The sequence below is a fragment of the Piliocolobus tephrosceles genome, chromosome 10 (genome assembly GCF_002776525.5).
Source record: "Piliocolobus tephrosceles isolate RC106 chromosome 10, ASM277652v3, whole genome shotgun sequence".
In the NCBI taxonomy this organism is placed as follows: domain Eukaryota; kingdom Metazoa; phylum Chordata; class Mammalia; order Primates; family Cercopithecidae; genus Piliocolobus; species Piliocolobus tephrosceles.
Window position 1 is genome coordinate 3,375,479 of NC_045443.1, and position 13,710 is coordinate 3,389,188.

The 13,710-nt window shown below is 53.6% G+C and overlaps 1 protein-coding gene across 3 annotated transcripts in view; it reads left to right on the forward strand.

The window, feature by feature from the left end:
• Positions 1 to 13,710, forward strand: part of TEAD4 (TEA domain transcription factor 4) — an 85,798-nt gene that overhangs the window by 48,876 nt on the left and 23,212 nt on the right. For all 3 annotated transcript variants that reach the window (XM_026447802.2, XM_026447801.2, XM_026447803.2), the window contains 2 exons: positions 9,486 to 9,550; positions 10,658 to 10,720. In XM_026447802.2, coding sequence (XP_026303587.1) covers positions 9,486 to 9,550; positions 10,658 to 10,720 — 128 coding nt within the window. The remainder of the gene's footprint in view (positions 1 to 9,485; positions 9,551 to 10,657; positions 10,721 to 13,710) is intronic.

A 13,710-nucleotide genomic window follows, 5' to 3' on the forward strand; every position in this document is an offset into this window, starting at 1 on the left:
ATATATATATATATATATAAAATTAGCTGGGTGTGGTGCACACCTGTAATCTCAGCTACTTGGGAGGCTGAGGCACGAGAATTGCTTGAACCTGGGAGGTGGAGGTTGCAGTGAGCTGAGATCGTGCCACTGCACTCCATCCTGGATGACAGAGTGAGACCCCATCTCAAAAAAAAAAAGAAAAAGAAAAATGGAATCACACAGTATTTCCCCTTTTATGTCTGGCTTATTTCACTTGGCATAATGTCTTCAAGGTTCATCCATGTTGTAGCGTGTGTTAGAATTTCCTTCTTTTTAAAGACTGAGTCATATTCCATTGTATGGATAGACTGCATCTTGCTTATCGGTTCACCTGTGGATAGACATTCGTATTGCTTCTACCTTTTAACTACTGTGACTCATACTGTGAGGAACACTGGTGTACAGGTATCTTGAGTCCCTGCTTTCAGTTCTTGTGGGATTGGAATTGCTAGCTCATATTGGTAATTTTATGTTTAAGTTTTTGAGGAACCACCAAACTATTTTCCACAGCAGCTGCATCATTTTACATTCCCGCCAGCAATGAACAAAGGTTCTGATTTCGCACATCCTCATCAACACTTGTTATTTTCCATTTTTTGGATCATAGCCATCCTAGCGGGTGTGAAGCGCTATCTTGTGGTTTTTGATTTGCATTTCCTTAATGATTCGTGTTGCAGAGCATCGTTTCATGAGGTTATTGGAATAAGACCTTGCCTTCTAGTGTAGTAGCAGGGATGAGAGCACACAGCAGGTGCCAAATGCACAGCACGGGGGTGAAGGGAACATGCACCTGCCCTCAAGGAGCTCACGGCATGGTGGGGGAGCGTGACTAGGACAGAGACTGAGGCAGGAATGGGCATGTCCTCTTGGGTGGGGAGCCGGGCCGGCTTCTTGGTGCTTCCTGGGGCTGTGGCCTCGAAGCCTGGCTGATTTCACAGAAGCCTCAGAGCCCTCCAGGGACAATGGTAGGAACAGCTCGAATGTCAGGCCCAATTGCTGCCTTCTCAGGCTTCAGTCAGAAGTTCCTTCTCCACAAATAGCCTCCTCCTCCAGCCCCAGGTGTTTATGGCTTCAGTTGATCCCTGGATAGCTGCACGCCCCCACACACATCCCGGCCCCCATTTCCAGGCCACTGGGGATTAGGGTGGGGCAGGGAGGATGGGCCCAGCCTCCTCTCCCTGAGCCCCAACCTGCAGGGGTGCAATGTGGCACTTGCTCGCTCCACCGAGGCCTGCAGTGAACCAAAGATGTTCACGTGCGCTTCCACCCGCTCTTTGGTGGGGAGGCTGTGCCCTCAGATCCTCAGTCCTTTTCAAGTTTGAAAGCCAATAGCATTCACTATAACAGGGCTTCGTTAACAATATTGACGATACTCGCTGACCTTGCTGGCCCTCTGCTGAGTGCTGGGTGTTTTACTTACTCCATGCCATTTAATAGTTTATGGCCTGGGGGGTGGGCTTCATGGAGAGAGGGGACTCGGCGCAGAGGAAATGAGATAAGGAAATGACCTGGCCCAGACAGGATTGTGCAGCTGGGGTAACGATTTTAGTGGTGCTAGGTGACGGCGGGGTGTGTGTGAGGCTGGGTGTGGGGCTAGGAGAAAGCGGAGATTCCTCGTGGACGGACGCTGCCTCGGGAATGCTCCATCCTCAGCCTTTGGGCCGAGGCTCCTGTTTCTCCATGGGCAGCCTTCGCCCCTGGTGGGGTGGGGCCGTGGGTGTGAGCTGGGGGCTGCTAGACACATGTCCTCTGACAGATGGGCCACAGTCTGGCAGGGTTGTCCTTCCCAGCCCCACCCAGGCCTGCCCTGGGGTTGGCCAGGCCACCTGCCGCATTGCAACGCGCAGCTGCCTGACTGGCCTCCTCCTTCCCCAGCCTGTGTTCTCAGCCACCAGAGGGAGAAGGCCTGCGGTTATGCAGCTAGGGGCAGAGCTGGGACAAGGACCAGCCTTCCCACCGCACCACCTCAGCGGGTGCCTTACAAGTTTCTCACTGCCATGGCCCTTTGCTGGTCTTCACTCTGGTTCCCACGCTCTGCCTGGAGGCCCACACTCCCTACTCCCTTCCGCGCTTGCGCCTGACTCTGGGAGCCTCCTGGTGTCTACATGATCCAGGATACGTTGGCTCCCACCAGCTCTGGGTACCACTGTCCATGAGTGGTGGGCAGGACCTCAGGTCCAAATAGTCAGATCTCCCTCCAGGACCTTACTTCATGCAGAGACTTAGGAATTGGGGTATTGATCCAAAGGGGAGGAGCAGCGTCGTCCCTTGCAGAGGAAGCTCAGCCCTGTTGGGGGAGCACATCCTAGGGGGAAACAGCCAGCAAGTAGGAGTCTCAAAGAACTGGAGACAGCCTTAGAAAACACCTTCTCGTGGTGCCTGGGACACTAGGAAGCCATGAGACTATAAATAAGTCATTTCCCCTCTCTGGGCTTCCGTTTCGTCTTCATCAGGCTAAACAGGACCTCTAGAGTCACGTGGTCCAGCCCTGCTTCTAAGAGAAATGGCCTCCAATTCCCCGTTCATTCGGAGTGGTACCATGCAGTCGTCACAGATGGGCACTGGCGCCAGACTGCGTGGACCCGAATCTCAGCCGCCTGCTTGCCTGTGACACTGAGGACATTTCTCAACCTTGCTGTTTCCCTGTCCCTGGTGGATGACAGCACCACCCTCATGGAGCTGTTGTGAGGATCGAAAGGGTGAATGCAGATAAGCTGTCCCAGGATACATATCCATATCTGCAGATACTGGTACTGAGGAGGTGTGCAGCAAGCGTTCACTGTCATTAACGTTGTCACCGGAGTGACAGGCCACAGCAGTTCCCTCTGTGTGTAAGCCTGGATTAGATGCCAGCTGGCCTGGAGGCAGTGAAATGGCTGCGTTGACCTCTAGAGCACCTCTGGTGGCAGGAAGGAAGCTGCCTGGTTCCCCTTGGCTGAAACACCCACAGACACCCCACACTTCGCTCCCCCACAGGGGTTCTCAACTCCCGGCATCACCCCTGACCAGCACAGCGAGGCTGGAGGGTCTGAGATGAGCCAGCAAGGGAGAGGAGGTGGAAGCTCCCCAGACAGCCAGGGGGAAAACACAACTTTAACAAATACAAAGCTGGAGGACAGTGTGCCGAGTGAAATATACCAGACCCAGAAGGACAGATGCCCGGAGGGCTCACTCAGAGGTGGAATCCAAAACAGCAGAGCTCACAGCAGAGAGTAGAAAGGTGGTTACTGGAGGCTTGGGCAGGCGCAACAGGGAGGGGTTGGTCGTAGAATACAGTTTCAGTTAGATGGGGAAATGTTTTTGGTTTTTAGTTTTTGGGTTTTTTTTGTTTGTTGTTTGTTTGTTTTAGACGGTCTTTCTTTCCCTGGCAGAAGTGCAGTGGTGTGATCACAGCTCACTGCAGCCTCAACCCCCTGGACTCAAGTGACCCTCCTGCCGCAGCTTCCTGAGTGGCTGGGACTGCAGGCATGTGCCACCACACCTGGCTAATTTTTATTTTTATTTTTATTTTTTTGACACACAGTCTCGCTCTGTCGCCCGGGCTGAAGTGCAGTGGTGTGATCTTGGCTCACTGCAAGCTCCGCCCCCCGGAGTCACGCCATTCTCCCGCCTCAGCCTCCCGAGTAGCTGGGACTACAGTTGCCCACCACCACACCCGGCTAATTTTTTTGTATTTTTAGTAGAGACTGGGTTTCACTGTGTTAGCCAGGATGATCTTGATCTCCTGACATTGTGATCCGCCCGCCTCAACCTCCCAAGGTGCTGGGATTACAGGCGTGAGCCACCGTGCCCGGCCTTATTTTTATTTTTTTGCAGAGATGGGGTGGGGTCTCACTATGTTGCCCAGGCTGATCTTGAATTCCTGGGCTTGGGTGATCTTCCTGCCTCGGCCTCCCAAAGAGCTGGGATTATAGGTGTGAGTCATGACGCCCAGTCAAGGAGGAATGTTTTTGGAGACCTATTGCCCAGCATGGTGACTACAGCAAATAATAGTATATTGCATTTTTCTTTTTCTTTTTTTTTTTTTTTTTTTGAGACGGAGTCTCGCTCTGTCGCCTGGGCTGGAGTGCAGTGGCCGGATCTCAGCTCACTGCAAGCTCCGCCTCCCGGGTTTACGCCATTCTCCTGCCTCAGCCTCCGGAGTAGCTGGGACTACAGGCGCCAGCCACCTCGCCCGGCTAGCTTCTTCTATTTTTTAGTAGAGACGGGGTTTCACCGTGTTAGCCAGGATGGTCTCGAACTCTTGACCTCGTGATCCGCCCGTCTCGGCCTCCCAAAGTGCTGGGATTACAGGCTTGAGCCACCACGCCCGGCCAATATATTGCATTTTTCAAAAGTGCTAAGAAAGTAAATTTCATGTTCTCATCATGAAAAATGATAAGTAATTGAAATGATGGGCATGTTAATTAGTTTGATTTAATCATTCCACATTATATAAATATATCATAACATCACTTTGTACCCCAGAAATACAGATTGAGCATCCCAAATCTGAAAATCCAAAATCTGAAATACCCCAAAGTTTGAACTTTTTTTGAGTGCTGATGGGATGTTAGGATTAGAAATGCTCAACTGGGAAGTATATAATGCAGATATCCCCCAAATTTGAAAAAACCCCAGATCTGAAACACTTCTTGTTCCAAGCATGTTATTAGATAAGGGCTAGTAACCAGTATGTACAGTTTTAAAAAGAAAGAAAAGCCAGGTGTGGTGGCTCACACCTGTAATCCCAGCACTTTGGGCAAATCACCTGAGGCAAGGTCAGGAGTTCGAGACCAGCCTGGCCAACATGGAGAAACCCTGTCTCTACTAAAAATACAAAATTAGCCGGGCGTGGTGGCGCATGCCTGTAATCCCAGCTACTTGGGAGGCTGAGGCAGGAGAATGACTTGAACCCGGGAGGCAGAGGTTGTGGTGAGCCAAGACTGCACTATTGCACTCCAGCCTGGGCAACAGAGTGAAACTCTGTCTCAAAAAAAAAAAAAAAAAAGATACAAATAGAAAGAAAAAAATACAAAGATGGGCTGGGTGTAGTGGCTCATGCCTATAATCCCAGCATTTTGGGAGGTTGAGGTGGGCAGATTACTTGAGGTAAGGGGTTCGAGACCAGCCTGGCCAATATGGTGAAACCCCGTCTCTACTAAAAATACAAAAATTAGCCAGGCGTGGAGGTGTGTGCCTGTAATCCCAGGTACTTGGGAGGCTGAGGCAGGAGAATCGCTGGAACCCGGGAGGCGGAGGTTGCGGTGAGCCGAGATCACACCAACTGCACTCCAGCCTGGGCAACAGCGAGACTCCATCTCAGAAAAACAAAACAAAAAAGAAGACTAAGCCTGCCTTAGACCCCTTGGTGTGGCTCCTGTCCTGCCTGCTTCCTAGCCTCTCGCCCAGGGCTAAGATGGCCTTTCTAACAGCAGAGCCCTGGAACCTTGTGGCAGAAGGTGAAGGTAGTTGTGGGGTGGTGGGCAGGGGTCCCTTGCAGAGGCTGAGTCCTCTGTGATGTTTGGGGTGAGGGTCTCAGCTGATGGGGGCCAAGGTCTCCCTACTGCTGCTCACTACAGGCTGCGGAGGAAACAGCACTGTTACGGGGCGGTCCTGCCTGATGAGAGGAGGTTCCATTAACTAAGCATCCTGGCTGGGCCAGGCCTCGGGCCATATTCAAGCCCCTGAGCCAAGAGTCACACCTGGACAGCAATTCTCTGGCAAATAGGTATCATTACCTGCCCATTGCAGGGAGGAGGTGGATTTACTGTGAAGCCAATGAGGTTTACACATTAGGACCCAGCACTTACACGGGCCCCTTCCAAGTCCCTAAACTTAATTTTTGCTTCATTGAAGTAGAACTGACATACAACAGACTATACATGCTTAAAGTGGGCAGTTTGATACATTTTGACAGAGGGAGGCATCTGTGAAGCCATCACCACCATCAAGATAATGAATATGTCCAATACCCCCAAAAGTTTTTAACCTAATTTTGTATTTTTTTTTTTGAGACGGAGTCTCGCTCTGTTGCCCAGGCTGGAGTGCAGTGGCCGGATCTCAGTTCACTGCAAGCTCTGCCTCCCGGGTTTACGCCATTCTCCTGCCTCAGCCTCCAGAGTAGCTGGGACTACAGGCGCCCGCCGCCTCGCCCGGCTAGTTTTTTGTATTTTTTTAGTAGAGACAGGATTTCACCGTGTTCGCCAGGATGGTCTCATCTCCTGACCTCGTGATCCGCCCGTCTCGGCCTCCCAAAGTGCTGAGATTACAGGCTTGAGCCACCGCGCCCGGCCTCTCAATTTCTAAACGTCTTAGTCTTCACAAAAGTCTGGGTTTGCTCAGGTACAGAAAAGTTCAATGAGACCAGAACAGGGCGGCGCTTTGAAAGTTACGTCGGACTAATCAAAAGTATAAGGTTATTTGCGTGTATTTAACTCACTCCTTTATTTGAGAAGACCAAAACTGTTACAGGACATCTGACCAGCATCTTAGCATTCATTCCCTTGTCATTCAGGCAGCAAGTATTTATTGAGTGCCTACAATGTGCAGGCAGTTTTCTAGGTGTTCGGTATAAAAGGGTGAATAAATAGACCAAAAATCCCTATTCATATGGACTGTGGTTCTAATGGGGGTGGGGGGCACAGACGGTACTCAAATAAGTTGGATTATGTGTTATGCTAGAGATTATCTGTTATGCTGTGGAGAAAAGGAAAGGCGGTGGGTGCCAGGGTGGGCAGGTAGAGTGTGATTTCAGTCCTCAGTGGGGTGGTCAGGGAAGAGAGAGTGGCACCCGAGGGGTGCAGGTGGTGTGGGACTCTGGGGCCCAGTGTTCCCTGGAGGAGAAACAGGAAGCACAAGGACCTTGGTGGGGCAGGTGTGGGCCTGGTGCATTCCAGGACAGTAAGAGGTTTAGGGTGGAGCCAGTAGACTAGATCAGAGAGGTGACTGAACTGGGGTGGCCAGATCCTGCAAGGGTTTCCATACCGTTGTAAGGACTTGGACACCATTAGTCTGGGGCAGATGGAAGCCGTTGGAGGGCTTCTGAATTTCGATAGGGTCTGCAGCTGCTGTGTGGAGCAGACTGGGAGTAGGGAATACACGTGGACGGTGATGATCCTAATGCAAGCCAGAGATGACGGGAGCTTGGACCCTGGAAGGTGCGGTGCTGCACAGTGGCTGAATGAATTCTGGATATGTTTTGGAAGTCACACCAGACTCATTCATTCATTCAACGAGTAGGTGCCAGGTACTGGAGATGCAGACTTGAACGGATGCATAGTCTCTTCCTCTGAGCTGTTGAGAGTCTAACAAGGAAAGACAGACACGGACAACTGATGAGCACACGATAACCTGTGTGCAAGGCACGGGCCGGAGGAGCAACCAAGAACTGTATCCCAGGTGGTCTGCCATCCCCAGCCCTCCTGCTACACCATCACCCACTTCGCAGCTCTTGGGAACCTCTCTTCCTCCCTCATGCTTTTCCTTGCTCGCACACTAGTCTCTGAACTGGGTTACTTACTTGGGCCTAGAGCATGTTCATTTTACAGAAAAGGAAACTGAGCCACACAGTGTTCTCACTGAGCCAGCGTTGAGATCTGTTTCCTACATTTGTAGAAATTTGGAAAAATCTGCAGGAAAAACCTTAAAGGAACTAGATTTAAAAAGAGAAGGCTGGCCGGGCGTGGTGGCTCAGGCCTGTCATCCCAGCACTTTGGGAGGCCGAGGCCGGCGGATCACGAGGTCAGGAGATCCAGACCATCCTGGCTAACACGGTGAAACCCCGTCTCCACTAAAAATACAAAAACTAGCCGGGCGCGGTGGCGGCGCCTGTAGTCCCAGCTACTCGGGAGGCTGAGGCAGGAGAATGGCGTAAACCTGGGAGGCCGAGCTTGCAGTGAGCTGAGATCACGCCACTGCACTCCAGCCTGGGGGACAGAGCGAGACTCCGTCTCTTAAAAAAAAAAAAAAAGAAAAAGAAGAGAAGGCTGAGTGAAGGTCCTTATAGGGAAGAGACTTACCGTGCTCCCAAAACTCATTTGTGGAGCTGCCAGGCTCTAGCCTGGCTTGCCAGCTTGCGGGTCTGTGGCCCTAGTTCATTTACCCACTGGTGACGACTTACACCCGAGATGCTGCACGGGTGGCTTTAGTTAGACCTAGGGTAGAACTGTCGACCGTTCACTGGACCGCGAAAGCCTTTCCCTAGAATGCTTTGAGAGGAGACATCTTGTGGACTCAGGGTTTTAGATGCAGAACAGCCCACAATGTCCCCGGACTCCGATTCTCCCCTCCCTCCTTCCTCTGACACAGGCAGACCTTTTCTGGCAGACAGGACCTCTGGAGAGTAGCCTCTTAATTTGGCCTTGGCATTGGGGAAAGGTCAGCTGGGGGGTCAGCTTGGCCTTGGCCATGCACTCTGGTTACAACCCAGGTGGCAGGCAGCCCGCTCCCCTCACCTCCCCCACCATCAGCAGCTGCCTCCTGCGGACAGCCGCAAGCGCTCCAGGCTCCGCAGGATGGGGCGGGCTGGCAGCTGCTCCCTCCGATCCCCGCACTCAAACCCTCCTGCTCTGCCTCTCTTCACCCACTGCTTTTCTGTATGGTCTAACACTACCCAGGGGTCAAGGGCTTGCCTGACCACCCAGCCCGAACTGGCCCCTGGTCCTGTGAACACGCCCCTGTCCGTAGCACCCATGGATTCCGTCATGTGGGCACATGCCACTCCTGAACTAGGTGACACTTTGAGATGAGGAACCCCTTTCCATCATCTTTGTCAATACTGGAAGCCATGGACGCTCTTTGGGGTTTTCCAGGATGCTTCAGGCACAGCGGCAGTCCCTCGGGGGCTGGGCCCATGGGGAGTGCTCAGCCTTCCTTGTTGAGGGCTCCGAGTCAGCCACGGGGCTGCACATGTGCACTAACTAGCTTTTCTTTATGAGCGAACAGGCGCAGGCCTCCTCTCCGGGTCGCTAAGTGTCTCCAGCAGTGGCACCCCCCATGCCTGCTGCTGCCTGCAGACAGGACAAGAAGCCTGGACGCTCCTACTCGTTTACAGAGGCGGAGGGCACGGTGGCAGTCACACAGGGCAAGGCCGAGAGCCGGGCACCTCCCTGGAGCCTCCCAAGTGTGAAGAAGGCCCCAGGAGAAAGTGTGGGGACAGGGGAGGAGGTGGCCAGCGCTGAGGAACGGCGCCGGGGGTCAAGGGAGGCTCTGGAACGTCCTCAGGCTGTGTGTGGTTGGTGGCCATGGGCCCTCTTAACCTTGTTCTCAGGTTTCAGTCCCCACAGTGAGGCCTCGTCTTCCTCTCGCTGCTGGGAGATCCCTGTGATCCGGAGAGGGAACCCACAGAATCCTCACCCCACAGATCTGCTTAGGATGGGCAGAGAGGGAGGGTAGGGCTCCTCCCCCGCAGAAGGTGCCCCGCACCCCCTCACCGCTTCCAGCCTTTTGTCCTCTCTGCTGAGAGGCTGCTGGTGTCTCTGCAGGTCGGAACGAGCTGATTGCCCGCTACATCAAGCTCCGCACAGGGAAGACCCGCACCAGGAAGCAGGTGGGCCTCAAGAGACGGGTAGGGGTCCCAGGGGTGGTACCCCAGCACCAGCCTGCTCCCAAGGTGGGCCAGGCCCTCCCAGGACCAGACGCAGGCTTTCAAGGGGCGGCAGCTCTGGATGAGTTATCTCTGTTGGGCGTGTCACGGGTGCTCCAGTTTTCTTTTTCCTTTTTTTTTTTCCCTGAGATGGGGTTTCACTCGTGTTGCCCAGACTGGAGTGCAAGGACGCGATCTCAGCTCACCGCAACCTCCGCCTCATGGGTTCAAGCCATTCTCCTGCCTCAGCCTTCCGAATAGCTGGGGTTATAGTCACCCGCCACAACGCCCAGCTAATTTTTTGTATTTTTAGTAGAGACGGGGTTTCACCATGTTGGCCAGGATGGTCTCGATCTCCTGACCTCATGTAATCCACCCACCTCAGCCTCCCAAAGTGGTGGGATTACAGGCGTGGGATTACATGCCCGGCTGGGTGGTCCAGTTTTCTTGGGGTCCCTGTTGTCATCACTTAGGAGGAAACTCCTCCCTTCTCTGGAGAGTCAACAGCCAGCCACCTCTTATCCTTCTCCAGGACACCAGGACGGACAGTAAAATATTGGCAGTACTTCTTTTTTTTTTGAGACAGAGTCCCGCTCTGTTGCCCAGGCTGGAGTGCAGTGATGCAATCTCCGCTCACTGCAACCTTCGCCTCCTGGGTTCAAGCAATTCTCCTACCTCAGTCTTCCAAGAAGCTGGGATTACAGGAATGCGCCACCACACCCAGCTAATTTTTGTGGTTTTAGTAGAAATGGAGTTTCACGATGTTGGCCGGGCTGGTCTCGAACTCCTGACTTCAAGTGATCCACCTGCCTTGGCCTCCCAAAGTGCTGGGATTACAGGTGTGAGCCACTGCTCCCTGCCGGCACTGCGCTTTTGAAATACTGCCAGCTTCTGGATTAGCTGGGCAAGGCAGGACCGAGGGCCGACTAGTTGACCCTTTCATTCATTCATTCATTTGGTCCACAGATGTGGATTGAGGGCTGTGGAGGGCGAGGGTCCGGAAGCCAGAAGCCAGGCTGGGAACACAGGTTGTTGGGAGGTAGAGACAGGAGCCCTCTCTCCCCGCCACAGGTTTCCAGCCACATCCAGGTGCTGGCTCGTCGCAAAGCTCGCGAGATCCAGGCCAAGCTAAAGGTAAGGAAACTGCAGTGTTGGGGGCTGGAGGGGCCAGGAGTGGTGGCTTTCTCCAGCAGTATGCCTTCCCTTTGGGGTCAGGGCGTGGCTGCTGTGTGCGAGTCGGTGTGCATCTCTCTGTTGAGGAAAGCCAGGTCGGGCCTGTAACCTGTCTCCCATCCGAACAAGAGGGCCAAGTGGTGGACACCTGGCTCCCCACACCCTGGGAGCTACAGGCCAGGCTCCTGCTGGGATCCCCCTTCGCTGGCTCCTGCTTAGAGAGGCTCACATGGCTCAGAGCAGCCGGATCACCCACCAGCCCTCATTTCTTGAGGGTGCCTTAGTGCCCTCAACCGGAGCATGCAGAGCAGCAGGGGCATGGGGGGCGCCTCCTGTGGGGTGGGGGTGGCGTTTATGGTACTGTGGGAGCTGGGGAATCCTTCCTGCTTCCTGCCCTGTGGGATTGGGGGTTCCTTCCCTTCCCTGGGTCAGCCCCGTCTTGCAGGGCCTCTGCTCGTAGGTGACAGCTCTGGGGGGCCTGATGTTCCCCTCGGGGTAGCCCTGCTCCCCACAGGAGTCAGGCCTCTGGGACCCTGGAACCAGGGGCCTTTGGGTGAACACTAGGAGGGAGTGAGCTCTCCATCAGGGAGACGATGACTACAGAGCCTGCACAGCCAGTTGGTGGGAAGATCTGACATTTGAGGCATTAAGTCTAGACCATTTATAAACATTTTTATTGATGTATTTTTAGAGACAGGATCTCCGTCACCCACGCTGAGTGCAGTGACGCAATCATAGCTCACGGCCGCGTTGACCTCATAAGCTCCAACCATCCTCCCACCTCAGCCTCCTGAGTATCTGGGACCACAGGCAAGTGCCACTGCACGGCCATTTTTTTCTATTTTTTAATAGAGACGGGTCTCCCTATTTTGCCTGAGAGGTCCGTCCGTAAACCTTTGGGCTCAAGAGATCCTCTTGCCTTGGCCTCTCAAAGTGCTGAAATTATAGGCATGAGCCACTGGGCCTGGCCTGCAAACATTTTTTTTTTGAAGCAACGTAGCCCCTTTTCTTTTTTTCTCCCAACAAAATATCACCCTGATGTGTTATCAGAGGAGCCGTTCTGGTCAAAGCTAGGTTGGCAAGGCTCCTCTCCTCCCATGAATCCTTTCCTACCTCATGACACTTGAACTCTAGGGGACCTCAGAACCCAGTTTAAAAGCTACTGGGAGGTCAGGCATGATATGGCTCATGCCTGTAAGCACTTTAGGAGGCCAAGGTGGGCGGATCACTTGAGGTCAGGAGTTCGAGACCAGCCTGGCCAACATGGTGAAATCCTGTCTCTACTAAAAATATAAAAATTAGCCAGGTGTGATGGTGCACACCTGTAATCCCAGCTACTGGGGAGGCTAAGGTAGGAGAATCATTTGAACCTGGGAAGCGGAGCTTGCAGTGAGCCAAGATAGTGCCACTGCACTCCAACCTGGGCAACAGAGTGAGATTCCATCTCAAAAAAAGCCACTGGGCTAGCTGGGCACGCACACCTGTAATCCCAGCTACTTGGAGGTTGAGGCCAGAAGTTGGAGTCTGCAGTGGACTGTGATTACACCTGTGACTGGCCACTTCAGCCTGGGCAACATCGTGAGACCCCGTCTCTAAAAATATTTTTACTATTAAAGAAAAGCCGCTGAATTAGATGACCTTGAAGGTCCCGTCTGGCCCTGGCAGTTCATGATCCTGACACTGGAATCTCAGAATGAGTGGGTGGGAACCACAGACCTTTCTGCCTCCTAGGAAGCCACACCCCACTGCCCACTCAGTTTCATTCCTCCTGCCATCAGCCCAGCTGTTCCCCAAGCCTCACAACTGTGGCCTGGCACCTCGCTCCTTTTTCCCTGGGACAGCTGACCAGCCCTCAGCTGTTACTCCCTGCCTCTCAGCCTGGCTTGTGTACCCTGGAGGCACCCACAGCCGTGGAGCCTACCCCTGCTCCCTGTTTCCCCTCTTTTGTCCGCCTCTTGACTCACCGGGACCCCGCAGATGACCACAGTGAACAGGCTTCCCCCTGTTGCGTTTAGGGCAATCCCTTGGGGGCCAGCTGTGAGGCCCAAATTTGCCTCAGGGAATTATATTCATCCTTGTCCACAGGTTCTGACTTGGGGCCCAAGGACAGCCTTCAGTGGATGGCTGGACAGACACCAAGGGGAGCCATAAACTCCTTAAAATATGCACATTTTCATGTATATGTGAGTTTCCTTGGAGAGATTGCTGTGAGGATTTTGTCATATTCTCAAAGAATCTAGAACCCAAAGTGATTAAGCTCTGGGTTAGAGAGTGATCCGGTAGAAATCCCTGAGTGAGAGGCTGGGTCCTCGGCCTGGCTCTGCCCCATGGCCGTGGGTACTTGGGCAAAGTCACTGGGACCTCCTGGACCTCCTGTAAAGTGACAGACGAGCAAGGTGATATCCAAGTGCCCCTCCTGGCCCCAGTTAGTGACTCCCTGGCTCCATTGCCCGGCCACTGCTGTCGCTCCCCATCAGGTCCTTCCCACTTCCTCCTGACCCCTGCCCTACCCTGCTCAGGCCGTGGTTTCCTGAGCCCCAGCCGTTTGTTTAGATCGAGTATCCAGGAAGGCAGGCACTGAGCAGGTGCAGCCCCGGCCTCGTGATGCAGTTAAGTGCCGAGGTCCGCGGGCTCGCGGGGGTGCACCTGCCAAGTCCCTCATGCCCTCCTGCGGGGAGAGGCCGGGGGCTGGCCTGGGCGCTTTCCTCCTGAAAACTGCAAGTGCCCCTGGATGAGTCACACCCTTAGACTTACTAGTTAGCTCCTTCTTTGGTTATCAGAGACAACCTCTGAGAACAAAGCCCAAGTTTGGCCCCAAAAGGACAGTGGGGAGGAGGCCAGGAAGGACCAGGGGCAAACCTCATCTATTTCACTGCTTTGTCCACGTTGACAGTGACCCGCTGCTCAGAACGGTTCTCCACTCCCCACCGCCCTCTATGATGCGTCTCCCC